We start from the raw sequence: 13,975 nt of genomic DNA, 5'->3' as shown, positions 1-13,975 counted from the left end.
AAAGCCTGAAATAAATATACATAAAAGTATCTGCAAACTGTGGGACAATATCAAGTAGCCCAATATATATTTATTTGGAGACTCCAAAGGATGTAGGGCAGAAAAAAATATTTGAATAAGTAATTGCCAGATGTTTTCCAAATACGGTTCAAACTGTAAACTCACAGATCTAAGAAGCTTGACAAACACCAAGTACATACTTCAAAAAAGGAACAAAATGTGCTGGAAGGAAGAAATACCAAGATACAGTATGATGAAATTACTTAAAACCAATGATAAAGACAAAATCTTAAAAGATCTAGAGAAGAAAGACACAACATGTACAGAAGAACAAAGAAGATGACAAAAAATTTCTTGTTGGAAAAAGCTAGACAGTGGAACAATGTCTTTAAAGTACTAAAACAAACAAAAAGAACACAACAAGGACAACAACAACAAAGAAAATCTCTGCCAACCTAGAATTCTACACCTAAATGGAAATATCTTTCAAAAACAAAGGCAAGGGCGCCTGGGTGGCTCAGTTGGTTAGGCGACTGCCTTCGGCTCACGTCATGATCCTGGAGTCCTGGGATCGAGTCCCGCATCGGGCTCCCTGCTCAGCAGGGAGTCTGCTTCTCCCTCTGACCCTCCTCCCTCTCATGCTCTCTGTCTCTCATTCTCTCTCTTGCAAATAAATAAAATCTTTAAAAAAAAAAAATTAAAAAAAAAACAACAAAAAAAACAAAGGCAAAATAGGGATACCTGGGTGGCTCAGTTGGTCTGACTTAGGCTCAGGTCATGATCTCTGAGTCCTGAGATAGAGCCCTGAGTCAGGCTTCCCACTCAGCAGGGAGTCTGCTTGTACCTCTGCCCCTCTCCACTCTTTTGTGCAGGTACTCTCTCTCTCCCTCCCTCAAATAAATAAATAAAATCTTTTAAAAAGTCAAAATAAAACCTTTTTCAGATATATAAAACCTGAAAGAATTTATTTAGCAATCTGCACAAGAAGATATGCTAAAGGAAGTACTTTAGGCAGAAGAATAATACCAGATGAAAATCTGGAACTATCCAAGGAAAAATGAAGACCAATGGAATGATAACTTCATGGGTAAATATAATAGAATTTTTAAATTATTTAACTGTCTTTAAAAGTTAAGCAACTTTAAGACAGAAAGTAATAATGTAGATTTAAATCTATGGCAATAATAGCATAAAGGAAAGTGGAAGTGTATAGTTGTAAGGTCCTTATACTAAATGTGAAGTGATATGCTATCACTTGAAGATAGACTTTGGTAAGTTAAAGATGTGCAATATAAGCCCTAAAGTGATCAACAAATTAAGAGTTTTATAGCAAATAAAACAACAAATGAAATAAAATAGAATCATAGAAAATAATCCAGAAGATGGTAATAAGAGAGGGAAAATAAAGAGCTGATGGAATAAGTATAAAATAAATAGCAAAATGGTGGATTTAAACCCAACCATATCAATAATCATCTAAATTTAAATGGTCTAAATAATTCAAAGAATTGCAATCTATGCCAATAACTGAAGGTACTTAGGACATGTAGCTGGAAAATGAGGATGCATAAGCACAATCACAATCTTCCAGTTTACGCATATTTCCTTTAACATGTATAATGTTAATGTTCTTAGAAATAGGAGAGCTAAAGCAGTGGTTATAGGGGCTTAATGTTCTTAGAAATAGGACAGCTAAAGCAGTGGTTATAGATTCATAATCATGGAACCCTTAGAAGGGTGGATTTCTAGTACCGTACTGGGTAATTCCCTCTTTTGGTGTTTTCAAATCTTAAATCATGTTATGTCCCCAGCCATAGTATATTTCACTTATTGTGTAACAATTGTTGGTCGGAAATGAAAAAAGGCTTTTACTAATTCTCAATGAACTACTATTTTTACTGTTTCTTTCTTTCCTTTTTCCTTCCTTCCTCCCTTCTTTCTTTCCCTCCAACCTTCCATTCTTTCTTTTTCAGCTCAGAATGCTATAACAGAAATACCATGGACTGTGTGCCTTAAATAACAAACATTTATTTCTCACAATTCTGGAGTCTGGGAAGTCTAAGAACAAGAGCTTAGGCACCCAAAGATTAGATGTTTGGTGAGGGCTCTTTTCCTGGCTTTTAGACAGCCACCTTCTCACTGTATCTTACATAGCTGAGAGAAAGCATTCTCGTCTCTTTTCCTCCTTGTAAGGACCCTGATTTTATCGTGGAGTCTCTACCCTCATGACCTCATATGAACCTAATCATTTCCCAAAGTTCTCACCTCCTAATACTGTTCCATTTACTGTTAAGGTTTCAACATAAGAATATTGGAGGGACATAAGCATGTAGTCCATAATACCTTCCTCCCTCTTTTTCTCTCTCTGTCTCTTTCTTTCTTCTTCCCCTTGTATTTGAAAATGCCTTGGATAATTGTGGAATGCACATTTGATTTTTTTCCCCCTGGGTATCTTTTTATTTCACCAGAGCTATCTCTTTTTGGTTCCCATTATAAGTCAAAACAAGTCACAGAACACAAAAAAATGGCAGAAAGAAAAAAACATGGTAAAGAAACAGACTGGGAAGTGCTATTTAATCCAAAGAAGGCAAAGTAAGGCATGTTAGCAATCAGCACTGAGAGCACAGGATTTCGCTCACTCTACTGTAGTGGTTTGTCTGTCATGAATAAAATATTAATTGTACTGTTCAGGACTGTAATTGACTTATATGTATGCATCCGCATTTAAACATTTAAATCTAAAAGTATTTCTGAAATGAAGAGCACCAAACCAAACAACCAAAAAAAAAAAAAAAAAGAAAGAAACAAACCCCCCCAAAAAACCCAGAGCTTATTTGGGATAGAACTAAATGAATTAGTTCTAAAGCTGATGGGTTGTTTAGTATCACAAGGATTAGGATAAATACTAAAGAATGAACATTTTCAGTAGCAGATCTTGGCACAATAATTGGGAAAAGATGTTTAACAATTAGAATGTCTAAAAATTGGAAAGCCTGTTAATTTTAGTCATTAGAGGAATTAAAACAGTAGTTGGATTCAGGGCTGTACCAGCCTATATAAATTTTGGGTGAATGAGGAAAAGGTACCCTTCCTGGTAGATGACTTAATGGGAGTTGCTTCCTTTGTGTGGATGTATCCCCAGGCCAGTTACATGGCTTAGTGAGCAGAACATGGCCTTAGTTTCATAGCCTCTACTTTCCTTCTCAGATGGGAACCATTTGTAGTGTCCTCTTGTTAGAAATACTGTAGATCAACTTCTTGAAGTAGGCATGAGTTTGGAGTGATGCTCTCTGAAATTTATGAGTCTATATTTCCAAGAATAATGTGTCCCAGTCTTCAAATAGATCACATTCAAAGAAGCATAATGCCACAATCAAAAGTAACCCAAGATTTTCAATCTTTACTAGTGTCTCTCAAAAACCATTGAATGTGGTGCAATTTATAACCTGTACAACATTTTTTAAAAGGCTGATTCCTCATTTGAGCCTGACTCAATTTCCTTGTACTTCACATTTTTTTCAGAGGTTCTCACAGTCTAACCCTCCAAAACTCTCTCTGAAACCCCAGTGCATGAGGTTTTCTCTCTTTTTTTTTTTAAAGATTTTTTAATTTATTTATTTGACAGAGAGAGACACAGCAAGAGAGGGAACACAAGCAGGGGGAGTGGGAGAGGGAGAAGCAGGCCTCCCGCAGAGCAGGACCCTGGGATCATGACCTGAGCTGAAGGCATATGCTTAATGACTGAGCCCCACATGAGGTTTTCTATCTTTGTTTTGTCTCCTCCCTTTTCCTCCATTTACTATCTAGTTTTTCCTTCTTCCATTCTCTAGACTCTTTAATACAAGAAAAAGGAATTGTATTGAAAAAGATAGAACTTTCCTTAGATTGTAAGAGAATAGGGAGAAGTTGAGCAAGTAAAAATGAAATCTCTTTCCCATTCTCTTAACTTTCTTTTTCTCTATACCTATTTTCCCAATTTAACATCACAGCCTGGAAACCAGGTTGAGACAGACTAAATAATTCTCACATACTTTCAGGAGTAGGGACATTCATATGTTAATACTTTTTTGAGTGGGTCCTATGTATGCCGAGCTTTCTATTAGATCCTAAGGAAAAGAGACAAAACAAGTTAGGTGAATAATCCCTACTCACAAGGAATTTACAATCTCATGAGCCAAACTGAATAAAATCAAATGAAATAGATTTCAAAGAAGAAATACAATGAAAATGTGTGAAAATGTGACAGCTGTATACCCATGAATTGCTTCAGGGCTACTTGGGTGTTGGGTGTATAGTATGAACAAAACTATGGGGAAGCCAGGGAAGCCTTCATGGAGAGGTAGTATTGAGTAAACTGCTTGGATGAGGAAAAAGACCATGGAACAAGGGAAATCAGTAGAGAGATCTACTAAAGAGTCAAGTAATGTGCAGCAAACCATGAGTATACTTATCTGCTGGAACAGAAGGTCTAAGTAAGGTGGGAAACCTTTTTTCTCAGTGGGAATGCAATTCTCCCTTCTCTGGGCAACCATAACATTTCTTGTGTGAACTTTTATTAATTTATCCCATTCTGCTTTGAGTTAGTTAGTTATACATTTTCTATTTCCTTCATTAAATGTTAACTCCCAGAAAGTGGAGACAGTCTGCCCACCCCCACCACCCTACTCTACTTCTATAGCATGTCACACAGAATCTAGCAAATAGTTGTTCAATAAATACTTAATTAAATGGAGTTGATGAGAAGCTAGTCAGAGGTGGGTAGGGGAGTGGAGTAGGGTCACATGTTTGTGCTAATGAGTTTAACTTTGATATTGGACATCACTGGAAGTTCAAACATGTCAGGGATATAATCAAAATATTATTTTAAGAAGAAGAATTTTTCTATCATTCTGCATAGGAGGTGGGACATATGGTCATCTTTTTATTGTATAAGTGTTGCCTGGACATTTGGGAAGAGATGTCTCATATAGATGATACATAGTACTGAACTTTAAGCTAATTTTAGTCATTGAAACTTTTGAATAAATATATTTAGTCTTTTTGAATTTTACAGGCTGGATCAAAGTACTCTGAGAATCTTGTGGGTGTGAATAAATTTCTTCATAGGATTTTTTGGTATTGTTGATTATAAATAGGAGTGATTCCATGCTTTGGAGTGAGATGTTGCTATGTTTTAAATAATGTGCAAGCATATCAAATTGGAAAAAAGTCTGGATATTGGAATTCCAGATTTATACTTAAACAAAGATTTTTTGGAAAGATTTATTGTATTTTTTAAGAGTTTTTTGATTGAAATACAACAGAACTATTTTATCAAACTAATTTCTCCTCCTGCCTGGTCTTAGGATGTTTTAGAACATTTGCTGGTACTAATGTATTTAGGTACTTATATACAGATTCGTCTTCAATTCTAAAAGTCCATTCATGTGAATTCTTTGTTATAAACATTTTTTTAAAAAAAAAATGATTGAAATTACACAAATCATAGCTGTTGCTTGGTGACTTCAGTCAAGCTTTTTTTTTAAGTTTGTCAGTATAGATTTGGAATTTATGATCTGGATATGTTTTGAAAAAATATCTTTAGTGTTGATTTTGATTATAGAAGTAATACATACATATATATCTTTGTTTTATATACTGAATGTAGTATATAAAACAAAGTTAAAGATTGCTGTTTGTGAAGGAAAAGCAATGTATCATCACTGTTTAGAATGGATTTACTGGGTGCCTGGGTGGCTCAGTTGGTTGGGTGTCTGCCTTGGACTCAGGTCATGATGCCAGGGTCCTGGGATTGAGTCCTGCCTTGGGCTCCCTGCTCAGTGGGGAGCCTGCTTCTCCTTCTGCCCCCTTCCTCGCCCCCCCTCACTCCCGTGAGTGCTCTCTCTCTCTCAAAAATAAATAAATAAAATCTTAAAAAAAAAAAAAAGAGTGGATTTACTTATCTGGTGGTTTTACCTTTCATACCAAAGGATAGGGTTAAAATACTATGACTCAGTCTCTAATGGGACTCAAAATCTAAGCTAAGGAAGAGTTTGTAAACTTAACATGATGTAAACAATTGGAAAATGCAAAGCAAATTCTATCCTATACATACGAACGAAGTGTACCTTCATCCCTACATATGTGGGATTTGTTGTATTTATAAAGAAAGTTATTTTTGTACAGATAGAAAGCCATGTGATCTTTGGAAAGCTGAAAGAATAGTTCTCCACCTTAATTTAAAAACAATGGAAAAAGGTACAGCAGAGGACCTTGGATGTAGCCAAGGGCTCCAAGTACTCTGTTATTCTGAAGGCTTTCAGAAACCAGATTTCTGCTCACTGGATAAATTGATATTAAAGGGGCTGCAGCAAACTTGTACATGATATTCTTTTTCTTGGCTTCACAATTTTAGTTAATATATTGGCTTTTTGGTTGAATTCCAATGGCACAGCTCATAAATGCAGGGTTTCTCTTCTGGGGTGGGGGAAACAATCATAAAATAATAATCTTTGACAGCCTGTCTGTTCTATTATAAAATGTAACACCATATCTAAAAAAGAGAAACCCCCCAAAGGTCATGTGAAAAGAGGGCAGCACCACAAAAAAATTTGGGGACACTTCAAACAATAGTTTGAACCATACATTATTCCTTGAGAAATTCCAGTTACAATAGCATGAGTGTGAGAACTAGATTATTTGGAGAAATAGAGAAAACTGAACGAACAATTTCTGAGACAGGGAAGAACTGTAGCCACAAATATTTCTTCATAGTGATCTTATTTTCTCAGCCCAGGAGATGAAATTTCAGTTTATGAGAACTGGCTATTACGTTTTCTGACTGGGCAGTGGCTGTCTGAATGTTTCTGTATGAATGAAAAGCTCATCTCCCAGGGAATAAAAAAAAGATAAGGATATTTAGCAATACCCTCTTCTTTTTCTGAATTTTGTAGAACTGGCAGTCGTCTGATATAATGAAAATATATACTTCCTCAAAAAGTAAGGCTAGATTGTCTGAATATATTTTGCACGACAGACCCCTCTGGCAGTTTTATGTTTTTGCACAGCTTGTAGGGGAGAGACTGGACTAGTTTCCTGGTTGCATTAGCATAACCCAGCCCACTTCCAACACACGCCCAGAACTACCTCATTAGCCATTGGGATTGGAGCCAAAAACATAAGACTACAGTGAATATAAGGGGAATTACTGGCGAAAGAGCTCTAGACCAGCTTAACACTGAACCCATTACTTTTCCAAGATCAGAAAAATAATAATACACTAACAGGAACCATTTCCCCGTCTTGTTCAGATAAGGATTCAAGGTTTTAACCTATACCTTTTATCTAGAATAATTAGCTTCACCATAATAAGGCATACAGCCTGGCTGCAGATATTTAAGTGCTTCTGTTAATCTCTCTCTCCCTCTTTCTCTCTCTCCTTTATTGATTTATTTTCTGGATAGCTTTGACACGGAAGACCACAGACGAATTGGAGCCTGGCATTGAAAGGAGGTGTTCTACAACAATTTTTTTTCCTTGTCTAAAGAAGTTTACTTCTACAAGAGGGAATCTGAAAAATGACAGGGGCAAAGAGGAAAAAGAAAGGCATGCTGTGGAGCAAGATGCATACCCCCCATTGCGAAGACTTTAAACAGTGGTGTAGAAGGCGTCTACCTATTCTGGAATGGGCACCACATTACAATCTGAAAGAAAATTTGCTTCCAGACACCATGTCTGGGATAATGTTGGCAGTTCAACAGGTGACACAAGGTAATGTACTGCATTTGATTTTCCTGTTTTATGCAGAATAGATGTCACTTTGCTTTCTTGGAAGAGTATTAGGACCCAAGATCTGTAATTTAGCTTGTGAAATGGATAGTTGATTAACTCTGGGGGAAATAAGCACATTGAATATCTGTATGAACAGGCTTTCTTAGTTGTCTTTTTTAAATGTATTTTTGAAAGCTATTAAGCACTCAACCAATTTTTGAATGGCATTATTATGTATTTGCAATGTTAAAATTCATACTATGTAAGAGTAAAAGATCAGTAATTGTGGGAGAATGAGTTTTTGTAGCTTGACCTTACTGATATAGTTTCTTACTTTCATGGAATCAAGCTATAAAATATCTCCTGGCTTGTACGTATCGTTTATAAACCTAATTAGCAGCACACAATTACCTGTTGTAGCCTTGAGAGTTGCTATAAGCAAGGAACAGAACTTTCTGTACATAAAGGAGGCTCTTTGCCAAGATCATTATTTGCAGAGAGAATCCTGTATGTCCTTAGAGCTTATGTTTTACTGTGCATGCTGATTTAATTCTGTATCACATTACGTACTGTATTTATTTCTCAATAAGAAATTTAAACTGGTGAGAAGTCTGAGTTTAACTTTCCCAAAGCAGATTCTAAGTGATACTCTGGATTTAGATAGGTGTTTCTATTGGTGAAAGCTGTAAGTTAAGTAGTACATACATGTGTGTGAGCATGTGTGTGTGCACATGTGTTTTCCTTAAAGGTACATTTGTTGTATTATTATTAGTGTTTTGTTTTATTTATTTATTTATTTTTTGCTAATTCAAGTAATAATTTCCTATGTAGCAAAGAAAGGAACCAATTTCTCAACCTTGAGAATTTGGAACACTTTCCTTGGCATAGACTCTGTAGATTTATATTTCCTTGTAGTTTAACTACATCCCTGGCTTGAACTATTATTCATACCGTTAAATTATAAGCACTCTTTTAATTGAATTATTCTGTAGCTGGAACAAACTGGTTTGTGTATTTGTGTTTTTAGTATGATTAGGAACATCTGCACTGGTGGCTTTACTTTAAGATCCATAATACTATCTTACTTTATGGGATTCTATTTCCCTGAATAGTCTTATATTACATTTTTAATGAACATTTTGCCAATAGTGAAGCATGGTAATCTTTAATAAAAATACAAAGTAAATAACAGGTTAGGACATTTTCAGCCTTGTTTTTATTCAATTTTAAATTCAAAATGAGACACTACTATGTACTTTGAACCTTAGGTGATTAAGTTCCAAGGGCTTTTTCACCAGATAGTTTCAGTATAGCTTATAAATTTATTTTGCTTTAATTTAATGTAGAGTGAAAGAGAAATGTATTTTTAAAACAATTTGTAGTTTCATCTCTGTAAAATACCAAGTTAATAGGGAAATTTGGGGATGTGATCAAGATGCCTGTCATACACCGTTAGCAATAGTATTTATGTATAAGTCCCTGGCAGTTAATTGTACGGCTTTCATTTGGATGTAGATTTTGAGGGATTTTGCTTTATGAGTCATATATTTCATTGGTTACAAAGAAACACATTGGCCAGCCCCTGATGGAGGAGAAGCACAAAGCTTACTCAGCCCTGTGTCTTGGAGTTATGGATCTGGCTTCTGGTTCTCTTGGAAAGCTACCAGTGACTGGACAAGGCTACACCGCTAGAAAGAACTTCAGGGTTTTCATTGATGTATGAAAAGACTAAGCCTCCTAAAAGTACCTATTCTTTTAAAGACAGTTCTCTCAAACTTTCTCAGGCTTACACACTATGGAGAGATAAAAAGTGCAATATAAGTAAATTACCATTGTTGTGAGGGGCCCTGTGCTAAACCCCCCTATTCATTATCTTCCCTTTTCCTAACAAAATCCCAAGAGACAGCAGTCTCTTCTCTGTTTTCCAAATGAGAAAATGGAGGCTTAGAAAAGCAAGTAATTTTCTCTGGACCTCATACCTGATAAGTGGTAGAGTTAGGACTTGATTCCAAAGCCAACACTTTTAACATTTTACACTTTATGCACTACACTGCCAAGATAACTAGATTTTTTCATTATACCAATGTTACTGGTAATAGGAGATATTTCTTGGGACAGGTATGAATATCCTTCCCTTCAAATTACTTTTGCATTTAGGTTTCATCCCTGGAGTTTTTAGACTCGAAGGTGAGCGATGAGGGAAATAACTACCATAAAATATAGAGTAAGAAAGGCATTTAGATATCATTAGCTTCTATTTATGTGGATATAGGCAATCATTATCAGCCCCATTTCTTTAGGAAAATCAGAAGAAAGGGGTAATTTTTGCTCTTGCATCATAACACAAGAGAAACAAACACCTTTGAAGCAGTTTTTCAGTTACTCAGCATAGTTGAATTATATGCAATTGTTGAATTCAACATTTTTTACCTCTAAATATGGACAGTTATATGGTTCAATCCAGTAGTTTGTCATTCTTCTCTCTCTAGAAATGCAATTAGAATTAAGAATAATGGAAACTAACTTTTGAATGTATTCTATATTTCAGATATTTTAAATTATGTATTTTAAATCACTTCATTAAAGATTTCCCTATTGTTACATATAGATGATTGTCAGTTATCATCATATTTAACTCATGTACAGCATTTTCTGTATTGATTATACTCTTTCTAAAACTTTCTTGTCTTGGTTTTGAGACACTGCTCTTTCACTTTTCTCCTCCTACCTCTCTGGCCTTCTCTTCTTGTGAGTCTGCAGATTTTGACTTCTATGCTATCCATCCATTAAGCATCCGTGTCCTGGAGGTTCAAACCCTGGCCTTCTTCTTCAAGAATGCTGGAGGCTATTTAATTGGCATAAGAGGTTTTTAACTACCATCATCCTTCGAATGAAACTTTCTTCTAACCTGAGATCCATATATTCAGTTGTGCAAACCTGGAATCTTCTTTTTTAAATTATGTTCAGTTAGCCAACATATAGTACATAATTAGTCTTTGATGTAGTGTTCAATGATTCATTAGTTGCATATAACACCCAGTGCTCATTACAACACGTGCCCTTCTAAAAGCACATTTGCACATTTGCAACATCAAATGCAACATTTAGTCTTCGAAAACAACTAATCAGAATTATAATAATTAATAATAATAACAGTAATTTTCAGGCACTGTTGTAAGAATATTTGACATTATGTACAAAGCTGAGGTTCAGAGAGAATAAATCACTTGCTTAAAGTCACACAGCAAAAGAGTTAGGATTTGCATTCAAGTAGTCAGGCTCCAGGGACTATGCTCTCATCTTAGCTAGAATGCGTCTCACAGGGGCTCCCAAGAGTCATTTCCAACTCTTTCCTGTCTTTTGCCACTTAGCCCCCTAGCACACAATTAGCCCCTAGGTTCTGTTATTTCCAGTCCCTGCTTATCTTTCCATTCCAGGTAGTCTTCCTCATGCCTCCCGCTGCGGCCCCAGTTCACTGTCTGAACTATTGCAGTCATCATTCTGTGGGCCTTCCTTCTCTCCTGTCTCCTCCTGTAGGCTGTGTTCTATACTGCAGTCAGAATGATTGTAAAAATCTGAATATATCACTTCCCTGTTCAAAAATCTTCAATCCTCACTTTCCTTTAGGATGAAAGTCCAATTCTTCAGAATAATTTATTAGATCATTAATAATCTGGGCCCCTTGATACTAAGGTCTACTCAAAGAGATCTCTCCTCTGAGAATCCCTCTCAGTCTCCTGGGAAGATGTATGTTTTTTTTCCCTCCTACTCCCTCTGTACTTTTTAAGTATCTCTATGATAGGCCTTAACAGATTGTATTATAGTATTTCGATACAACTCTTCCCACACTGGTCTGTAGGCTCTGGAAACAAAGATAATGTTCTAATCTTCATATTATTACCAATTTGTATATTCCCTGTTGCATAGAAGTAGGTTTTCAATAAATATCTGTTAGAAATATAAAAAACAATTTAGCTCCTGCAGCCTCTGATTGTTCCATAGTAGCATGTTGACATTCGAGGAAGGAAATTAAATTTAAGTTCTTAGATTTTCAGAATAAATGCAACAGAGATACTAATAGTAAAAAAAATATATATATAAATATGAGTAATTAATTTCTTCCAATTCCTCTTACTTTCCTGAAGTTATAAACTTGCAGCCCTCCAAACAAATCTGGTAAAAGATAGATTTCCTTTGTCCCCAAACAGTGATAATTAATTTTTTCTCTGGCCAGCATCAACAAATATAAAGAGTTCATATATAAATCCAGATGCCTGGCTTCTCTTGAAAAGGGAGAATACATGGCTATACGGGGGGCCCACATTCCCATTTGGCAAAAATCTGCTGGACTTCAGAGAGGCTCCCCCCTTTAGATAGGACATGCACTTTACATTTTGCCACACTCTTCCTCACTTACCTGTGCATTGCCACCCTTCCTGCTAGGGTTCCTGTTAATTGCCCAGGTCTATGAATGTCTCAATTTGTTTCCCCTGCCAAGGCACTTTCTAATATGTTTTATCAAAAGGCCTCAAACTCACCCCTAAATAAAACCTTTACAGAGAGATTACATAAGATTAGTTTCTTAGCTTAGATCCATAGAACCTTTCGGTCTACATACCTGGATTAATGTATTACAATAGACTTCATTTCTATATAATCCTTCGTATTTTCTGTTAATTATTCTTTTAAAAAGTCCATAGGCTTTGCCAGACTGCTAAAGGGGGAGATTGCACCTCCCCAAAGTAAATAAAAGTGTCTTCGTGTCCTTGTTTCAAAGGAAGAGAAACCTTAGACCCTTGTTCAGCATGTTCTAGTATTTCTTAGAAACAATTTGTATTTTAAAAAATATTTAATAATAAATCTGGAAGCTCTTATTACTACCATCAGTTATAGAAGCCATTAGAGTTTGTATCTATCGCAATATCCTTTAACTGACAATTTGTAGGACCTCACTACAGAAGATATTTTGAAGATGAGCAACATTGTAGAGACAGTCATTGACTTAAAACATGTCACAAATATGGTGGGCAAGCTAAGCAGTACAAGACTCTGGCCTCTAGGGTACGTGGCCCACATTCTAGCCTGAGCAGACACTTAGGGGAAGTGGTTTCTTTGTTTCCAACCTGAAAACTCAAGCACTGAGACAGGGTGGAGCCCTAAAATGCATGACTTGCCATGTAAGAAGCTAATCCACTGAGAAGGAATATGAGAATGTTTTGCCTTGCATTCCAAGGGATCACCTAGAAATTGTGTTCCCAAACCATGAAAATTTTATGCTGCCATAGGGTTGCCTGATGTTCAAACCACAGTGTTTTGGGCTGCAGACAAAAGATGGATATTCCTTATAATTATGCAGAATGTGTGGTATTATTGGCACCGAAACATATGTGTGGAAGCTGAGCTTCGTTGCACTCCTGAGGGCAGCTGAGGGACATGTGGAACGCTAAGTGGAAATTCCTGGAGCATACTGCCTTGGCAAGATGAAAGGCTTGTCTGGGAATTTTCCCCTGCATGGTCTCAGCCTTGAGGATTCAGAATCCTAGCATTAACTACGTATCTCTTAACCTACCCCCCTTAGACTATTTCTTCCCGCTAGTAACTTTTCTCTTCTCCAGAAACAAGGGCAGCAAAATATTGCCAAGTAAGTCCAAAGGATACTTGCCCTGATCCTTATACAAATATGCCCACAAGCTAGTTACTCTTTGCTGGCCTTTCTCCTCCATTTCCCTTTATCCTGTGACGCATCCTCACATTATAACTCCAGGCTTCATTCTATACATCTGGTTTTCTTTTTCTTAAATGTAAAAAGATGATGATGTTTATATTAAAGGGCCATTTATGTACTTCTGCACTTAGAGTAATGCTCTTTACAATATTTAGCATTGTTCCCATGGAAGAATCATGACCTTCCTTTTTAGGGTGTTGGACCTTAGCAAGGTTTGCAACAAAATAGGTTGGCATTGAGTGTGAGGATAAAGTGTGTGGCCTGTATAGACTTCTATTTTTGCCAGCTAGGATCCATCCTTACTTCTGTTAGTGACTATATCCATTTTTAGTATATGTGGTTTAGTATATGTGTATATGAGGTTGTAATTTTGACTCTAGTGATGGAGTCAAGGCCAGTTAATGGGCTGAGTCCCCCTCAACCAGATTCTCAACCTTACAGATCCACTGGAGCCACCTTAGGGCTGAAAAGAATACTGATACCTGAGTCCCATTATCAAGC

General features: G+C 36.3%; 1 protein-coding gene across 1 annotated transcript in view; it reads left to right on the top strand.

Moving 5' to 3' along the window:
* The window catches only part of SLC26A7 (solute carrier family 26 member 7), a 167,166-nt gene that overhangs the window by 53,085 nt on the left and 100,106 nt on the right, over positions 1 to 13,975 (top strand). The window contains exon 2 of the mRNA XM_045896251.2: positions 7,443 to 7,749. Within this exon, the coding sequence (XP_045752207.1) occupies positions 7,557 to 7,749 (193 nt within the window). The 5' untranslated portion in view covers positions 7,443 to 7,556. The remainder of the gene's footprint in view (positions 1 to 7,442; positions 7,750 to 13,975) is intronic.

Source organism: Mirounga angustirostris, unplaced genomic scaffold (assembly GCF_029215605.1).
Source record: "Mirounga angustirostris isolate CCGP_5_RB_7025 unplaced genomic scaffold, mMirAng1.0.hap1 SCAF_4, whole genome shotgun sequence".
Lineage (NCBI taxonomy): Eukaryota > Metazoa > Chordata > Mammalia > Carnivora > Phocidae > Mirounga > Mirounga angustirostris.
The sequence above is the reverse complement of the archived record's forward strand: the minus strand, read 5'-3'. Positions and strand labels throughout refer to the sequence as shown.